Source organism: Polistes dominula, unplaced genomic scaffold (genome assembly GCF_049000335.1).
Source record: "Polistes dominula isolate Pdom_NZ unplaced genomic scaffold, Pdom_raw_medaka contig_49, whole genome shotgun sequence".
Classification (NCBI taxonomy): domain Eukaryota; kingdom Metazoa; phylum Arthropoda; class Insecta; order Hymenoptera; family Vespidae; genus Polistes; species Polistes dominula.
Genome location: NW_028300914.1, coordinates 5,504,637 through 5,520,256, shown reverse-complemented (window position 1 = coordinate 5,520,256; position 15,620 = coordinate 5,504,637). Strand labels below are relative to the sequence as shown.

General features: G+C 35.7%; 1 protein-coding gene across 3 annotated transcripts in view; it reads left to right on the top strand.

Moving 5' to 3' along the window:
• LOC107065045 (uncharacterized) overlaps positions 1-15,620 on the top strand; it is a 137,014-nt gene that overhangs the window by 48,477 nt on the left and 72,917 nt on the right. For 2 of the 3 annotated variants that reach the window (XM_089169843.1, XM_089169842.1), the window contains exon 3: positions 1,913-2,083. In XM_089169843.1, the coding sequence (XP_089025969.1) occupies positions 1,985-2,083 (99 nt within the window). In that variant the 5' untranslated portion in view covers positions 1,913-1,984. Of the gene's footprint in view, positions 1-1,912; positions 2,084-10,728; positions 11,212-15,620 lie in introns of those variants that run through there. The other variant, XM_015318339.2, reaches the window with a different exon arrangement.

Genomic DNA, 15,620 nt, shown 5'->3' with positions numbered 1-15,620 from the left:
AAACTAAGGAACCATCAATTTGCATATTTGATGTTGCTCATGAAAGTCGGTTCCTAGGGTTTATTCGAGTGTAGGTTTGTAAAGGGTCCGTCTAAGTTTAAAAGTCGGCCGGACGTTAATCTTGGAATATGAATGACCGTGTTATCTCGAGAAATCGGACGAAGGGTTAGAAACGTACTACACGTTCTCAGCACCTGTTAGCTTCCCTTGAGAGAGAAAAAAAGAGAGTAAGAGACTACGTACCTAGACCTTGAACCTTTTTCCGTTATCCCACCAGTACGATCTACTTTGATCTTGGAATTCTTATTTCCGAATTGAATCAAAAAGTTTTTTCTTATTTAAGAACCACTGTTTAGCTGGAAAGATTCTGTTAGGGTGGATTGTATCATCAAATTGGTTTTATGAAACTTTTATCTTATTATAGTTTGCTTTTATGTTAGCGATTTTTTTGAAACTTTTATGAAGACTCTTGTGTATCATGAAATATTTTATGATGTATACATTGATTTTGAGGTTTTAGGAGACACGTATTGAATTTCAATTTGTTTTCATGTTACCGATTTATCTTTGGTTTTTTGATGACATCGATGCGGTAACCAGATTTTTTTTTTTCTGGTTAAATATCGAATCAACTTTATTGCAATACATATCATAAAATTTATGAACTGGTTCATGTACCAACGTATAAATTCGATAAAATCTGCATTAAATTTGAATTTACATCCAGATAAACGATTTTTCTAAATTTATTCTCTGACACCGACTATATGACATTTACTATTTTTTTTTTTTTTTACGATATCTATGGGAATTTTTTTGTATGTAAATTAACATATATATATATATATATATATATATATATATATATATATATATAAATGACACAATCACGTTCTATACAACTTGGAAAACAATTTATATGTTCTCAACACGTTACAACATTTGTAAGAACATAAAGAAAAATTTCTTTGGAAAAAAAATCAATGTCCTCGAGTCTGACTCACATTCGTTTCTTATATCTCTTTCTTTTTGTGGAAGATGTGGGCGCGGATATATGTTTCTATGTATCGTTTCTCAATAAATCGATGAGAGGATTTACCGTAATTACTGTAAAAAGACTTTAAGATCTCTCTACGTGTGTATTCACTTTACTTTACTTTTTTCTTTTTTATTTGTGTTTATTTCTTTTTTATGTACTACCTTTTCCTTATCTTTTTTTACTTTCTCTGGTTTTATTTTTGTTCTTTCTTTTTTGAAGCTATTTTCGGTCCGTTATATATGCGTACTCGATGTCGAGACATGCGGAGTTTCATGTCTTGTTTTCTCCATTTTGTGAGTCGTGGTAACACTTGACCTAGATTAAATAGGAATCATCCATAAATTTCTATCACTAGAAACATATTCAACCTATTAAATCGTACAATTAGCTATTACAAAATTTGGTTAATAAATTTTCATAAAAAATGACAGTTAGTAAAAATGAAACGTCTATAAATAATATATAAAAAATACAATTGTAATTGTATTCGTTAACGACAACTAAAGAGTTGAGTCTCAAATGTGAGACATCTGTTGATTTTTAAGTATTTCTATCACTAGGAACATATTCAAATTATTTAATCATATAAAATTAGTCATTACAAAATTTGGTTAATAAATTTTCATAAAAATTGACAGTTCGTAATAATAAAAAATCTACAAATAATATATAAAAAATACAATTGTAATTGTATCCGTTAACAACAACTCATTTGAGACATCTGTTGACTTTTAAGTGGTTCCAATTATTTTTATTATGATTTTCATGAAGATTTTGTTATCTAAAATGAAAAAGCTATGTTAAATACCGTACTTTCATATCGTTGTTAAAAATCGATAAGATAAGAAGAATGGGTGTGTTTGTTGTTTTCAGAAATCGAACGAGTCTAAATAAAAAGAAAATCATAATTCGGGCTAGTAAGCTGAATTGAAAAGAGTTTAAATCATGGAACGTTACGAGGAAGAAGCTGACGACAGCGACAACGAAACGGATCCCGAACAGCTGTTGAACGAATGGCTTGGAGAATTGGATAGTTTGACTGTGGTAAGTCCATATTTAAAAGTTTCTTTTTGATGTTATTTATAGAAACAAGAACCCTTAGTGTGTTCATTTGATCCCATATGATTAGTTATAAATGGTAGTTATCTCGTTCATAATAAATTTAAAGAAAAAAAAAACAAATCGTTAATAAGTACATAGTTAGTGGAAATAATTTTGTCAATTGAAAAGAAGCATACAGTAATCGAAACAAAATAGTGCAATTATAATTTTAAGTTTGATTTAAAAAAAAAAACGCGTTGTAAAACCTGATAAGAATGTCTGTTGTAAAGATACAAAATGTTGTTGGTTGGTTGGTTGGTTAGTTCGAGTAGAAGTCGTTCGACGCTCTTTAATTGGTGTCAATTGGCACGTGGTCTAAATAATACGACTCTATAGAAGACCACATACACGCATTCGTATATTGAAACGATGCTACGTAAGAACACATAAATACTACACGTACTATATAATACATATGTATGACGTATGTGGGTTTGTGTATGTTTGTGTGTGTGTGTGTATTATGCTACCCAAGCGAAACACGAATACAAGATAGCACCGACGGCATAGCGCGATGACATTCTTGAAAAATGTGACGTTCCTTTTATTATTCCTTGCTCGCATATATCCGTGATATTACGACACTGTTCACTTCGAGCGGAAAATACCCTACCTTTAAAGCTATTTTCGATAAAATTCTCGTGTTTTACCTTGATGTATATGTGTATGAATAACATAGTTCAATAATATTATTAACTATTTAAAGATAAATTGAAAAGTATCGAGCTTATTCTTTTCTACAAGTTTTTAGACCGTGTTGAAAAATAGAACTGAGAGTGACAGAAAACAGATACAGTGTTTTTAGGATAACAAATAAGTTCAAAACTTATTAATTTCACTCACGAACAAAATAGTTAAATTTTATACTTTAACAATTTTTTTCGGTTAACGCATGTCATTAATCTTTTTATTTAAATGTAATTTAAAAGAATTGAAGATTTTTCGATGACTTTACCAAGAAACTTTGATTAGACTTAACCGCGTTAAATGCTCGACGAGATAAATGACTTCGACAATTGTTACGGTGTTAAACGGTAATTGTGACTCGAACTTTGTCCATCTCGATAAGTTTAACTGAGAAAGAGAAAGAGAAAATGAGGAACTGAGAGGTATAGTATTGTAGCATTTTAACTGGTGTTAGTTTCTAACTTCATTCCTGTCAGACACGAACTTCTCACGGTAGGATTCTCCTAGTCGTTAATTCGACAAAATCGAAGGTAATCAGGAAACTGTTGAGTTTGCACACTCGTACGTCAGAAAGTTGCAATTCTTTTCCTAGTTATTTGAAGAAATTATCTAATTGTATGATTTCAAGAAAATTACCAGGATATTACTGGGATATATCAGTGGTTTTAACTAAATTGGAAAATTCATAGTAAAATATTATAATATTATGTACATTGAGTTAAATTTAACTTCTTAGATTGAAGTACCGAAACTATACGTGGTATATACTGTAAATGTGAACATAAATTTCTTCGTAGGGTTGATTTAAATCGGGATTAAACGGTGGAAACTAGTTGAATCAAGTATTCGAATCAGTCCTTACTTGGATCAAGTACGAGAAGGTAGAAAAATCTGCGAAGAGGGAATGCTAGTAGTAGTCGTGTGGCAACGTACTGCGAGTAACCTTGAATCTTTAGCAAGGTTCGAAGTACGACGAGTAGATACTCGAGCGACCGAGAGAGAGAGTGAACAAAAAAAAAGAAACAAAAAGAGAGAGAAAGAGAGAGAATGAGAGTAGCTGTTACGGAACGAAGGATGTACGAGCACGGTTCGAGTACCGGTCGATGCCCGAAAGAGCTTTTGCACTTGTAGTTGCACTTGCACTTGCACTTCGCATTCCCGACGGGTGCCTGGCAGACTGCGCAAGATCGATAATACCTTGATGGATAGCTTTCTTCTCTGATACGGTTAATCCTATCCTCTTCCATTTCATTCTCTTCCCTTTATACTTCTCTAACAAAAACTAAACCACTAAACCATGTGTTTCCTTTCTTTTTTTTTTACTCATCATAAGTTCTAAAGAGAAAGTCAATTGAAAATTATATCTTTTTGATAATGAAAGGTTTAACTTGTGTTTACATCTGTTATTGGGTTCTGGTATTTCATTCTGTTAGGAGGGGTTCACCGTAACCGAGAGTGAGATAGGAAGGGTAGGAAAGAAAAGAGGGGCAAAGTGACGAAAGAGCTTTTGCACTTGCACTTGGCGTTGCATCGGAGGTCGGTCAAGGCGGTCGTGCACAGATCGATAACATGGCAACGGATAACGTTGCACTCTGGTCGGTGACCTCTGGGTGGGTTCCGGGACATTCACAGGACTATGGTGCGCTCCTTCCAATTCACCGCTTGATTTTCCTCAAACCACTAAATCCGATGCAGGTGCATGCGCCCATGTAAAGATGGGATTCCCGTTGAAAACCGCGATAATTAAAAAACCGGATTGAAAAATGATACGGAAATTGGAATTGACAAACGATCTCGTTGCTTTTGATACTTCCAAGTTGTTTCAATAAAAATTGTTTTTCTTTTTTTCATTTCCAATCAAACGGATTTTTATTCCACGTAAAAAGATAAAAAAAATGTGTCAGAATTTTGGAAATATAAATCATTGTTGCATGTCTAATTAATGTTAGTTCAATGTCACGATATGATTCATTGTTTTAGAGATAAAATTTAAGCTAATACTAAGCTTTTTTCAGCATCGGAAGATTAATTATTAATATCATTAGTAATATAGTGAACCTATTAATTATGTTACAGTAACAATTTGTACAGATGTTCTTGGATATCAGAAAATATCGATCTTGTAGTGACCTACTATGCAGTGTTCTCTGCACATGGTATATTACCTACACTTTGCATTGGTTTTTAACGATCGTCGGTATTACAGATTCCAACAATTTCTTCCGTTTTCCAACAGAGTTCTCGCGTAAAATGTGTGGTGCGCTACAGTCGAGTGTTGTGAATTTTATCATTTTTAAGTAATATATGCTTCTTGTTCTGTAACATTTTAAAATTATATTTCATAATATGATGACTTTAAAAACTTATTAAATAAAATTGATAAGCTCCATTACAAAATAAAGGAGATCATATAAATTTTTAAATTATAATTAAGATACGAGCTATCATCTCAGAGTCAAGATAATTTCTAAGAATCATTTAGTCGCGTAATGTATCCGAGCATTATTCAATCGTTAAGATAATAACGTCAAGCATCGCGATATAAGATTGGTTAAGACATGCCCCTGGCAAAATAGACGAACGGTTAAGAACTTCCGTTTGGTTATTAGTATGCGGGCTTCGTCGTATCCGCATCCGTACAAACGTTCACGGCATCCTGAGTCCCGATGAGAACGAATGAAGCCTTTGTCCGATAATATTACTATATCCGTTAGATCTCGTTAGTCATGAGATCTTATCATCAACTATAAGCCTTTCCCTGTTTATTCCAATTCTTAAATTATACTCTTGAATATCTTTGACAGACTCATTCATCATTCCGAACAGTCAAAGCTTTTTAATGATCTTACCAACAAGATGTTGTTTTCTTTTATCTCTAATGCACCTACATAAATATTAAAATATTTCTTTGGGTAAAAACACGTAGTTGAGATAGAAGGAAGAAAAAAGCCGAAGTTATAAAACGTAAAGTATAAATCTTTTCTTTGGAAAACTCTAATCTCTTGTACGATCAAGTTCTGTACCTGTACTTTTGGAATATGAAAATAAAAACCGTGAAGAATTGGTAGGGACATTGAAAAGAGAAAAATCATTCAGGTAGGTGCGTGTTGCACGTGGCAAAAGGGCAGCTGCATCATTTAACTCGTCTTTTCCTTTGCCTACCCCTACTCTCTTTCTGTAACCACTCGTAGTAGGGCTTCTGTTTTTATCAGTATCAAGGTCAGTTTCTTAATAGGACTACTATCTATCTAATAATTTTACAAAGTATCTACCAGCATCTTGTAGGAATTAATTATCTACGGCAAGCCACAAATTGTAGACAGTCTGATCATATTTTTTTCTTCTTCACAAAATTGGATTCGAAAAGTAAGAATCCTATCAACGTATCAGCCACGCGTCCTATTTGCCATCTGTTGCTTCCTTTCGTTAATGGGATAGACTACCATCACGGGTCTCGAAATTTATTATGACTTAAAATTCTCTTTCGTGTGTTAGAATCTAATTTATCTAAGTCCTATCATCCTAATCTACAATTTCAACACCTAAAATAATCAAATTTTTATTAAAATTCATAGAAATACTTCAAATTGATTGACCCAAAATCGAGTGTAACAATTGAAACAAGAATACAAAAGAAGGTGAAACGTAATTGCACTTGTAGAAGGTACGATAAGTAAGGAAGAAAAGGGTCGAGTTGCAAATTTGGGTTGTCTTTCTCTCTCACTCAACACCTCGGCTTTGGGTGTTAGCCGATGCAGACTTGTGTACATATCGGCAGTGAGTATCGTGGATGGCAGCTGCCTCGTAGTAAGCAGCACGTGTTCATCTTTTCGAGGAGGCAGGTGGTTGGCGTCGTTAAGCAATCTGCCTCCCCCTCGACGAGAGCCAAGATTTGAGCTCATAAGAAAGAAAGGAAAAGAGTCGTCCAGTCCTGCGTAGGATCTTGTTAGGGAAGAAAAAAGATAAACGTAGTGGGGAAGAGAGAACGAGGGGTTGAGGTTGAGCAGAAAAAAAGGGGAAGAAAAGGGGAAGAAAAGGGGAAGAAAAGGATGCAAGAAGGAAGGTTCTCTCTGTTGAATAAGAGAAGTAGAGGCAGGTGATGCGGTGTGTTCCTCCGGTTCACTTCTCTCCCGATTTTCTTCTTCTTCTTCTTCTTCTTCTTCTTCTACTTCTTCTTCTTCTTCTTCTTCTTCAGCGACAACGACGAGACTACCACGACCGGTTTGAAGATCGGCGACGTGCCGGCTTACTGCTGCTTAATAAGCCGTAATAAGGGCTTCGACGCATGCCTCTCGATACACGAGACACGATAAATCTCACCGGCACGCTGCTCCTAAGAACTTATAACGCGAATTGCACTCTTCCGATCAGGTTGGCTTCTTGGTCTTGGTTTTGGTCTTGTTCTTAAGCAGGTGCCTTCTTTGAATCGATCGAGTTTTATTTCTTCTTCTTCTTCTTATTCTTCATTTCTTTTTTTTTTTTATCGGAGTTTGCTTTTTTCTGATTTTTTTCTTTCCAGTAAGATATCTTCCTTTCAAATGTTATTTCAATTTTAGTATGCAGTTCGTAGTATTTGTCGAGTATTATAAATCTTGGTGAAAGTGATTCGTTGTTTTTTGATCTGTTAGAAAGGTTGAACTTTACTAGTAAAAGATCATAGGAATTGGAACGGTTGGAGAAAACGTGACGTAAATTGATTAACAAGCCAATTGCTAACTGTATAGTTGGATCGTTCGTAAATTTACGATCCAACTATTCAGTTAGGTGACTATTTGATGATATTGAATTAGATGAATTATCCATAGGTCTTATATGGTCGAAACTGTAGAACCATTAACGATGAGGAAGACTGAATGATTCGATCAGAGGGTCGGTTTTCCTAATAGATTTTTGTGCCCAGTAAAGTACTCCTAGAGAAGAGTATCGTGTTGCTTATCGTCAGAGCTGATCGAATTCGAGGACATAAGGGCAGCGTTCAATGGGCTGTTTAAACTATGCTCATAGCTCTTACACACCTCCGTTCTGTTCCTCGGGGATCCATTTAGAGGCGTTCCCTAGGAAAGGAACCGGGACCCAGGCACGAGCTTCTTTCTGTTTGAATGCGATATGAACGTAGGGTGGAAGGAAGGGAAGGAGGGCAGAAGCGAGAGAAGATGGAACGGGAGGGTGGAAAGAGATGGAGAATTTTTCTTCCTTTATTCGCGTCGTTTTTCTTTCTTTGGTAAATCAGATGCAGCCTCGGTTCTTGGGAGCGTGCAACAGTTGGCGAGAAGGAAACATCTGTCGGTCTTTCAGCGCATGCGTATCCTTCAGGTAAAACCTGCCTTCTTCTCAGAGATTCTCAAATTTTTACATCATTTTCCTTCGAATCTCTTTATCCTGAAAAAAGAAAAATTATTAATTTAAACTAAGCAACAATATCAAAGGTAGAGACAATATCAGAATACCAATAAGTGATCAAAATTTTTCTTGTCCAAGGTTTTTAAATTTTTTCCCCTTCATCTGCAGCTTCTTTTTAATCTGGAATAAATGTAGGAACAAAAATTAGTATAAAACAAATAAATGATAACAAAATAATAAACGATATCAGAATATTAATAATTTTTTTTGGGGGGGGGGGTTTATTTATTGAACAAGTGTAGACAAATGTATCGATGAAATATAAATCAGTGTGAAAGTTAACTCTGACTAACTTGGACAATCCCACGAAGGGGTGTGGTGAGTCACGCGAAAATTGTATATTCTCCTTCAGAACGTTTTAGTTTGAGAAAGGGTGCAACGAATAAATTGCCCCCGACAACGCATTTTAAACGCTTTACTGTTGAGTAATCGCGATAGCAAACCGTGTGTAGCGATCGCGTGTTACGATTCACATGTAAATATACTACTTATCCCTGGCAAAGCTCGGTTAGTCATAAAAAGGTAGTCACTTCAATGGTGCCCAACCAAAAGAACGGATCATCGTTTTATTTTTCATTCTTCACTGTTCAATGATGCCAACGATGCTAACATTTAACTTGCAAGGTGATCTAAACACTTGCATATGCTTTTCAAAGAATAGGATCAACCTTGGTTAAGAGATACGCCTTCCTCGTTACGCGTCAAGGACTACAAACCGAAGGACTTACGATGGGTATGGATTACACGAAAGTTACACGAAAACCGCAAAAATTAGCCGATCTAAAGAAACCTTTAGGTATCGTGACTCGTGTTTTTATTCTATTTGATATTCAAGTTTTGATTTAGTGGATACTTATTCATAAAATTATAGCGAATGAAATATTTGATTTATAATATCCTGTTTCATGTGGTCTTACTTGATATCTGAATTTCGAATTAAGTGGACTCTGACGACTCCAAATGAGATGATACCAGGTAGAATATTTTGATGATAATCGAAGTAAACATTCTGACGAGGTTTTTAATTTTTAAATTCATATAATTACTCCGTTCTACATATTGCTCTCGAATTACGTAGGATACTGAAGCCTAAGGCGAATTAATTCTGATATTCTAGATTAGTAACGGGGTCAGTCGGTTGCGAAGGTAGAATATATCGTTGCATTGGTGTTTATATACTGTTACAAAGTCCTTCAAGATTAACTCATTTCTAGTGTTTGAAAACCTTACGGAATATCGTGACGGTAAATGAGTTAATATACAAAAGAATCATGTCGTAAAGATCGCGATCGATAAGAATTGGCTAAGAACAGAAATATATAGAAGGAAGGAATATAATAGTTGGAAAAAGGAAAGATAGGATGATAAAGATTTTGAGAAACACTGCGTATCTGTGCCGAGCGCCACGCGACCAGGTCGGTCGTCCGGTTGGGCTGGGTGCCGGGTGTTGTTGAAATCAACGTGGTGGGGTTCCTTCAACGACCACAACGGAGCCTTATGCCTTCAGTCGACTCTCGGCTCTCACTCCGACTTGACCTGCCGTTCATATTTTCCCTTAATTAATCATCCAAACCATCAAGTGGTCATACAATTAATACGGATCATTCGTTCAAAGGACAACAAACTAAGACAGAAGTTCGAGAAGTTCTGTATCAAGTTTCTGTTAGATTCCGGATATTCTAACAAAGGGTAGTGAACAATTGTGAGGGCATACCTAATTGTACAACAAAATTAACAGGAGTTTGATCTATGAATTTAATAGACAATCTTGTCCTTCTGATAATTATTTGAATTTATCACAAAGAATCTTTCATTCAAAGATTAACAAACTAAAACAATAGATTGATTTTGAACTTCCTAATAGTTCTTGGATTTTTACGAAAGGGTATAAGATTGTGAGGGCAGAATTAAATAATTAAATTAATACGAATTCGATAAACAATTTATGATATTATTTAGATTTTCAAAGTGTTACGGAAAAAATAGTTAAAACTTGTGTATAATAAATTTGAATAAGAATAATAATAATAAGAGAAGAACGGTCGACTATCATAAGTTTAAGCGCGCTGGCGAGCATCGCGGGTATCGATCCAACAACCAGTTCCTTTTACCGGTCGATCACCTCCCGATCTCTGCTCGATCCTTCTCCGCTCAGTTGCCGCTGAGAAGTCGTTCGAGAAGGCGAGAGAGAACACGCGCGGACGCTCAGCTTCTTCGTTCGAATTTAATTAGTACGTGGGTGCTGACGATAGTCGAAGAAAAGAAAAAGAAGAAGAAGAAGAAGAAGAAGAAGAAGAAGAAAAAGAAAACGAAGAAGGAAGAGAAACAAAAGGGATGCCGAAAGTGGTGCCGCTAGTGGGACCTTCGACTAACATAAGAGGAATCAAATAAAAGAAGTTTTTAAACCGTGAGAAGGAGGACGCTAAAGAAGAAGAAGTAGAAGGTGGAGGAGGAGGAGGAGGTGAAGGTGGGGGTGGACAGAAGTAGGTGGAAGGGAGGTAAATAGATGCAGGAATCTCTGGACGGCGCCATGTCTCTGTCGTAGCAGCGAGAAAAAATATTCGTTCAGAGTTCTCTCACTCGTGCACATACATACACATACACATTACTGTGTGAATGCTTTAGAAGAGTAAGACAACGCTATTCGAGTATTATTGGAGTGTGAGGACATCTTCCATAAAGAAGAATAACCTTCACCCGTGCATCTTCAGAGTTCCCCTCTCGAAGTTTAAAATCGTTCCTTCTCACGTTGATGGGACCTTTTTCTCCTTTTGCTAAGAGTACGTTGAAAGGAGTCCGCAAACATGCTGTGCGGTACGTTCAAGAAAAAGAGGAGGAGTCCGGGGGACGAGTACCGGTTGGTGAGGTCGAACACCATGCCGAGAATTGTGTCGACACGAGAGGGTTCTTTGGTAGCTGTTAGAAGGACCAAATCTTCAAGAACACACATTCGATCTTCTTTGATCAAAGATCTTCTCAATATGGTAAGTTCATAGAATTTATTCTAATCTTAAATCTTTTTTTTGGGAACAAGAAAGTCGATCTACATTATTGGGCCGACTTTCCTTCTATTTTTTTCCCATCAAAAATTCTACGAGCACTGTTTTCGGATCCTTCCTTTTTATATGTTGATCGAAATGTTTCCCACGATAAGTTTAGTTGAATAAATAACAACAGAAATGGTTCTACTTATGCATGCGTCTCTTCTTCTTCTCCCCTCCCTCCACCCTATTTTTCTGTTATGGACGTCGATGTTTCCTTTGCGTTTTGGCGCCACGTTTCGTAGTCACGGTTTACGCGAGGTAAGGGCTTACCATCGTCCGGTCGATTGGATTCTCAAAAGGATTTCGACCGTCTTGAATCTACATACATGAATGTGAATGCGTCATGCTATTACATATGTATGCATGTGCAACTCGTTACAATATGCTGTCCTGTTTGCTATCAATGTATACACACATGCACAAGTAAACCTAAGCGCATTCGGATACATCATTTGCATCCTCTATACCGGTTGAGCTCGTAGATCAATAACTGCATCGAGACTATTCGGAAGAAGAAGTTTTGCAAACTTCAAAGACGATGCGGGTGCATCTTCGTTTTATTTATTTAGATTCAGGTGTATTTGAACTTTCAGGATATATTTATTGGGATTCCAAGACACGTTGGAATTAACTTTTGTCATCAAATCGAATTAGAGTTTCGAATAATTATAGGTGTCTTTTAAAAACTTATGCACTTCTGGCATGCATTTAACATGCATGTGGCGTACTTGACTTCGACTCGTTTAACGACAATATACGAGTACAATTATCTCGATGGCTAGTGAAAGGAAATTCTAACGGTTTGTCAGGTAAACTCGTAACTCTCCTTTCGTTATGTATATTAGACTTTTTCTAATACTACCTTTTTTTTAGATAAATTACCTGAGAAATTAATCCGATTTGTATAAAATCACACAGACACATATTGATTTATTTAAAAAGGTATTTCCATTTTCAAGGACTCACACTCACACACACCTCATTGTTCCACGTTTTTTCTTGGACTTTTTTCCTTCTTCCCTTTTTGTCGTTGTTGTTAGATTTTTGTTCCTTCAATCTCTCGAGCACGCTTTTTACACGAAAACCGGACTCGAGTACGGTATCGATCTCTCGATCGAAGGCCACAGGCAGTGCTATAGCCGGTCACGATCGAGTCCTCAGCTCACGATTGCGTTCCTTCTTTTAGCCTGTTCTCTGTTCGCGTTCCTGTTAAAAAGTCCTTTTCTTCTTCTTCTTCTGGTTCAGCTTGTTCGTTATCGTCTTCCTACCGAAAGTCGAGATGTTTCTTTTTCGGTCTAAATCCGGCCACGTAGGCGCCTTCGAGCATTCGCAGGAGTCCCACAGTGGTGTATCCCCCAAGATGAAGAAGAAAGACCAATGTAGTAATAAAGAAAGAAAGAGACACCAAAAGGAGGTGAAGGCATCTCGCAAGCTTTACCTTATAAGGTTTCCTCTCTGGATACTGTTGAAGCTGCTGCTGTTGGTGCTGCTCTTTCTACTGGTGCTGTTACTGTTGTTGTTGTTGTTGTTGCTGCTGCTTCTGCTGCTTCTGCTGCTGCTGTCCAATGCCCATTAGAAATCCTTTGTTGTCCCGACCTCTTTTCTCCCAGATGAATTCCCCATCAATTCGACCAGAATCTCTTCTTCAGTAGATACCCCTCTCGATTCCTATGAGACGAGATTTTTCTTTAGACCCTTCTTGTTTTTTGTTTTTGTTTTAATCGAGCTGGAATTTTGTAGAATGTTGAACATTAAACGTCAAGTCATCGGTTCTCAATATTCAAGGATTTTATTTATGTGCAAATTGATGTTTTTTATTTCTTCTTTTATATGCAATTGAATAAGAATTTTTTTCAGGACATCTAATTATCGGGTTTGATCAGTCGATTCAAGATACCAGGTTGTTGGACTTTAATATTCAAGGATTTTATCTCCGTCCAATCTCCGCCCCCTTTTTTTATCAAGCATTTTTGTAAAGCATCAATCGAATTATAGGGTTTAAACTATTTTGAATTTTGTTTATAAACTGAGAAGTCTAATCTTTGTTTTACGACAGTGCGTATAAATTATACTCTAAGGATGAGATTTTGTGTGAGCTTTACGACGAACTCATGAATAAAGAAATGACGTAGCACAAGAGGTGTGCGCACACAGCGTTCTGCTCTCTAATTTCAAGAGGATAACTTTTTAAACGTTGCCGTGAAAAAAAGTTCTTAACGCGATGAACGAAATGTACGACTTTTTGCAACTTTAATTTTCTTGTTATAAAGTAAAACTAACGAAACGTTGTGTTCATGATTAACAACGTGACATACTTATTTTTTATTCTCATAACAAACAATGGAAAACACGTTTTGCACTGTTTTAAAAAAGATACTTTGAAACAGAGTTAATTTATGACGAAAGATAATATTGCACCTGGTACACAAAAATATTTCTTCGTGCATTCCATTCAAATGCGAATCATTTTCTCATTCCCTAAAATGAATAAAAAAAATAAAAATTACAAATGAAGTGAAAGATATTTGGAATGTGAAAAAACACGAAATAAGACAAACGAAGAAGCACTTTTTTCCCTCTGTAAGCAATTTGTGTATGGTTGGACCATCTCTCACAGTTACCACACCGTCTTCTCTTTCTCTTGCTCTTTTCCCTTGCTCTTTCTTTTTCGGTCTTGGTCCAGGACGGTTCCTTTTTTCCCTTTTTTTTGTTCTTTTTCTTCTCGGTGTACCACCGACCCTTGCTACGACGAGATTCTCCCTCCGAATCTTGGCATCGCGAAATACCTTAGCGCATTCTTTCGCATCCTCACTACCTACGATTTGGGTCCTCCACTCGGTATTCATGGTCATATTTATTTAAGTCGTTGTTAAGACCTACAATAAAATCGATTATACTATTCATTCAAATTCAACATCATAATTAAGACACGTCTGGTGGTAATATTTAATTAAAAATATCGCGTGTATAAATGTCGCTGTTCGTGGCCAATTTTCTTAAAGTCGCTGTTAAAACCTGAAAAAAACAAAATGAATTTATATTAATTCAAATTCAACATCATAATTAAGATACGTCAGGTGATAATATTTAATTAAAAATATCGTATAAATATAGTTGTTCGTGGCCAGGTTTCTTAAAGTCGCTGTTAAAACCAGAAAAAATAAGATGAATTTATATTAATTCAAAATCAACATCATAAATAAGAGACTAATGATTATTTTTCTCCAACATTAAAATACACAACAAATCATGTATTATGTTACTTCGATAATAGTTTTAGCTTTAGTTTTAAGAAATTGGAACAGAAGAAGTAGAAAATATATTTTAGAATGCATCTTTAGCTGCCCACAGGTTCTTTTTTTTTTAGTCAAGTCAGATCTTCGGCCTATTTCTTCCGGTAAGACGTTCCTTTTCGTTGTTAATCCTGATTCATCCTTTTTTCATATTTCTTGTTCCTTTTATTCTTTTTGTTCTTTTTTTTAAAGGGCAAAGAGCACACTAATATTCTTTTTCGTAGATCCGAGCTTAGCTATATATATAGGCGATGAAGAAACCAGAGGTTTAGGGTTTGCAGCTTATAAGTGAACGAACACACACACACGTATCATTCTTTTTTTTCAGGTTCTTCCGGTCCTCTTCTATTAGCGTCTCCCTCACGTTAAAATTCTACAAGCTGTAGATGCTGTAGAAGAAAAACGGTGTTAAAACCTTTTTTCAAAATTGCGTAATCTGTGTCTCGATCTAACACTTGAGCTACCCGTTTTGTCCCCATCAACCAACCAACCAACATAAGTTCGTCGAACTTGTATATCTACGTTGTATGTCCCATATTTCCTTATCTCGTCTAGGCTTCGATATTACATATATATATACACACACACATGGTTAAATTCCATTCGTCATTCTTTCCTCTATTTTCTTTAACGATCATTAATAACTATTCTATTATTATTTCAATACGCGTTAAGCTAATTATTTTTATTTAAACGTGCAACGATATTTTCTTTAGAATTTATCGAACATTTTTTTACTTTTTATTCTTATTACAATAAATGAATAAACGAGAAACTGTGCTGGCGCCAGTGTATACAGTTACAAATGTTCAACGTTTACGGTACTTATTTGTACGTTTATTTTATAATTAGTTGTAAATGTTTTTTTCTTTTTCAATTACACGGGAATTTTAATTGTTCATTAATCCGACAAAACAATTGGTTTAATTTGTAATTTGTGCTGTGGGTATAATTTAAAAATATTTATCAATTTAAATGTATACTGTATTCTATTAAGAAATATGTATCAATGATAAATGTGCATCAATGTGCATGCTTATGACATTTGTCATAGTC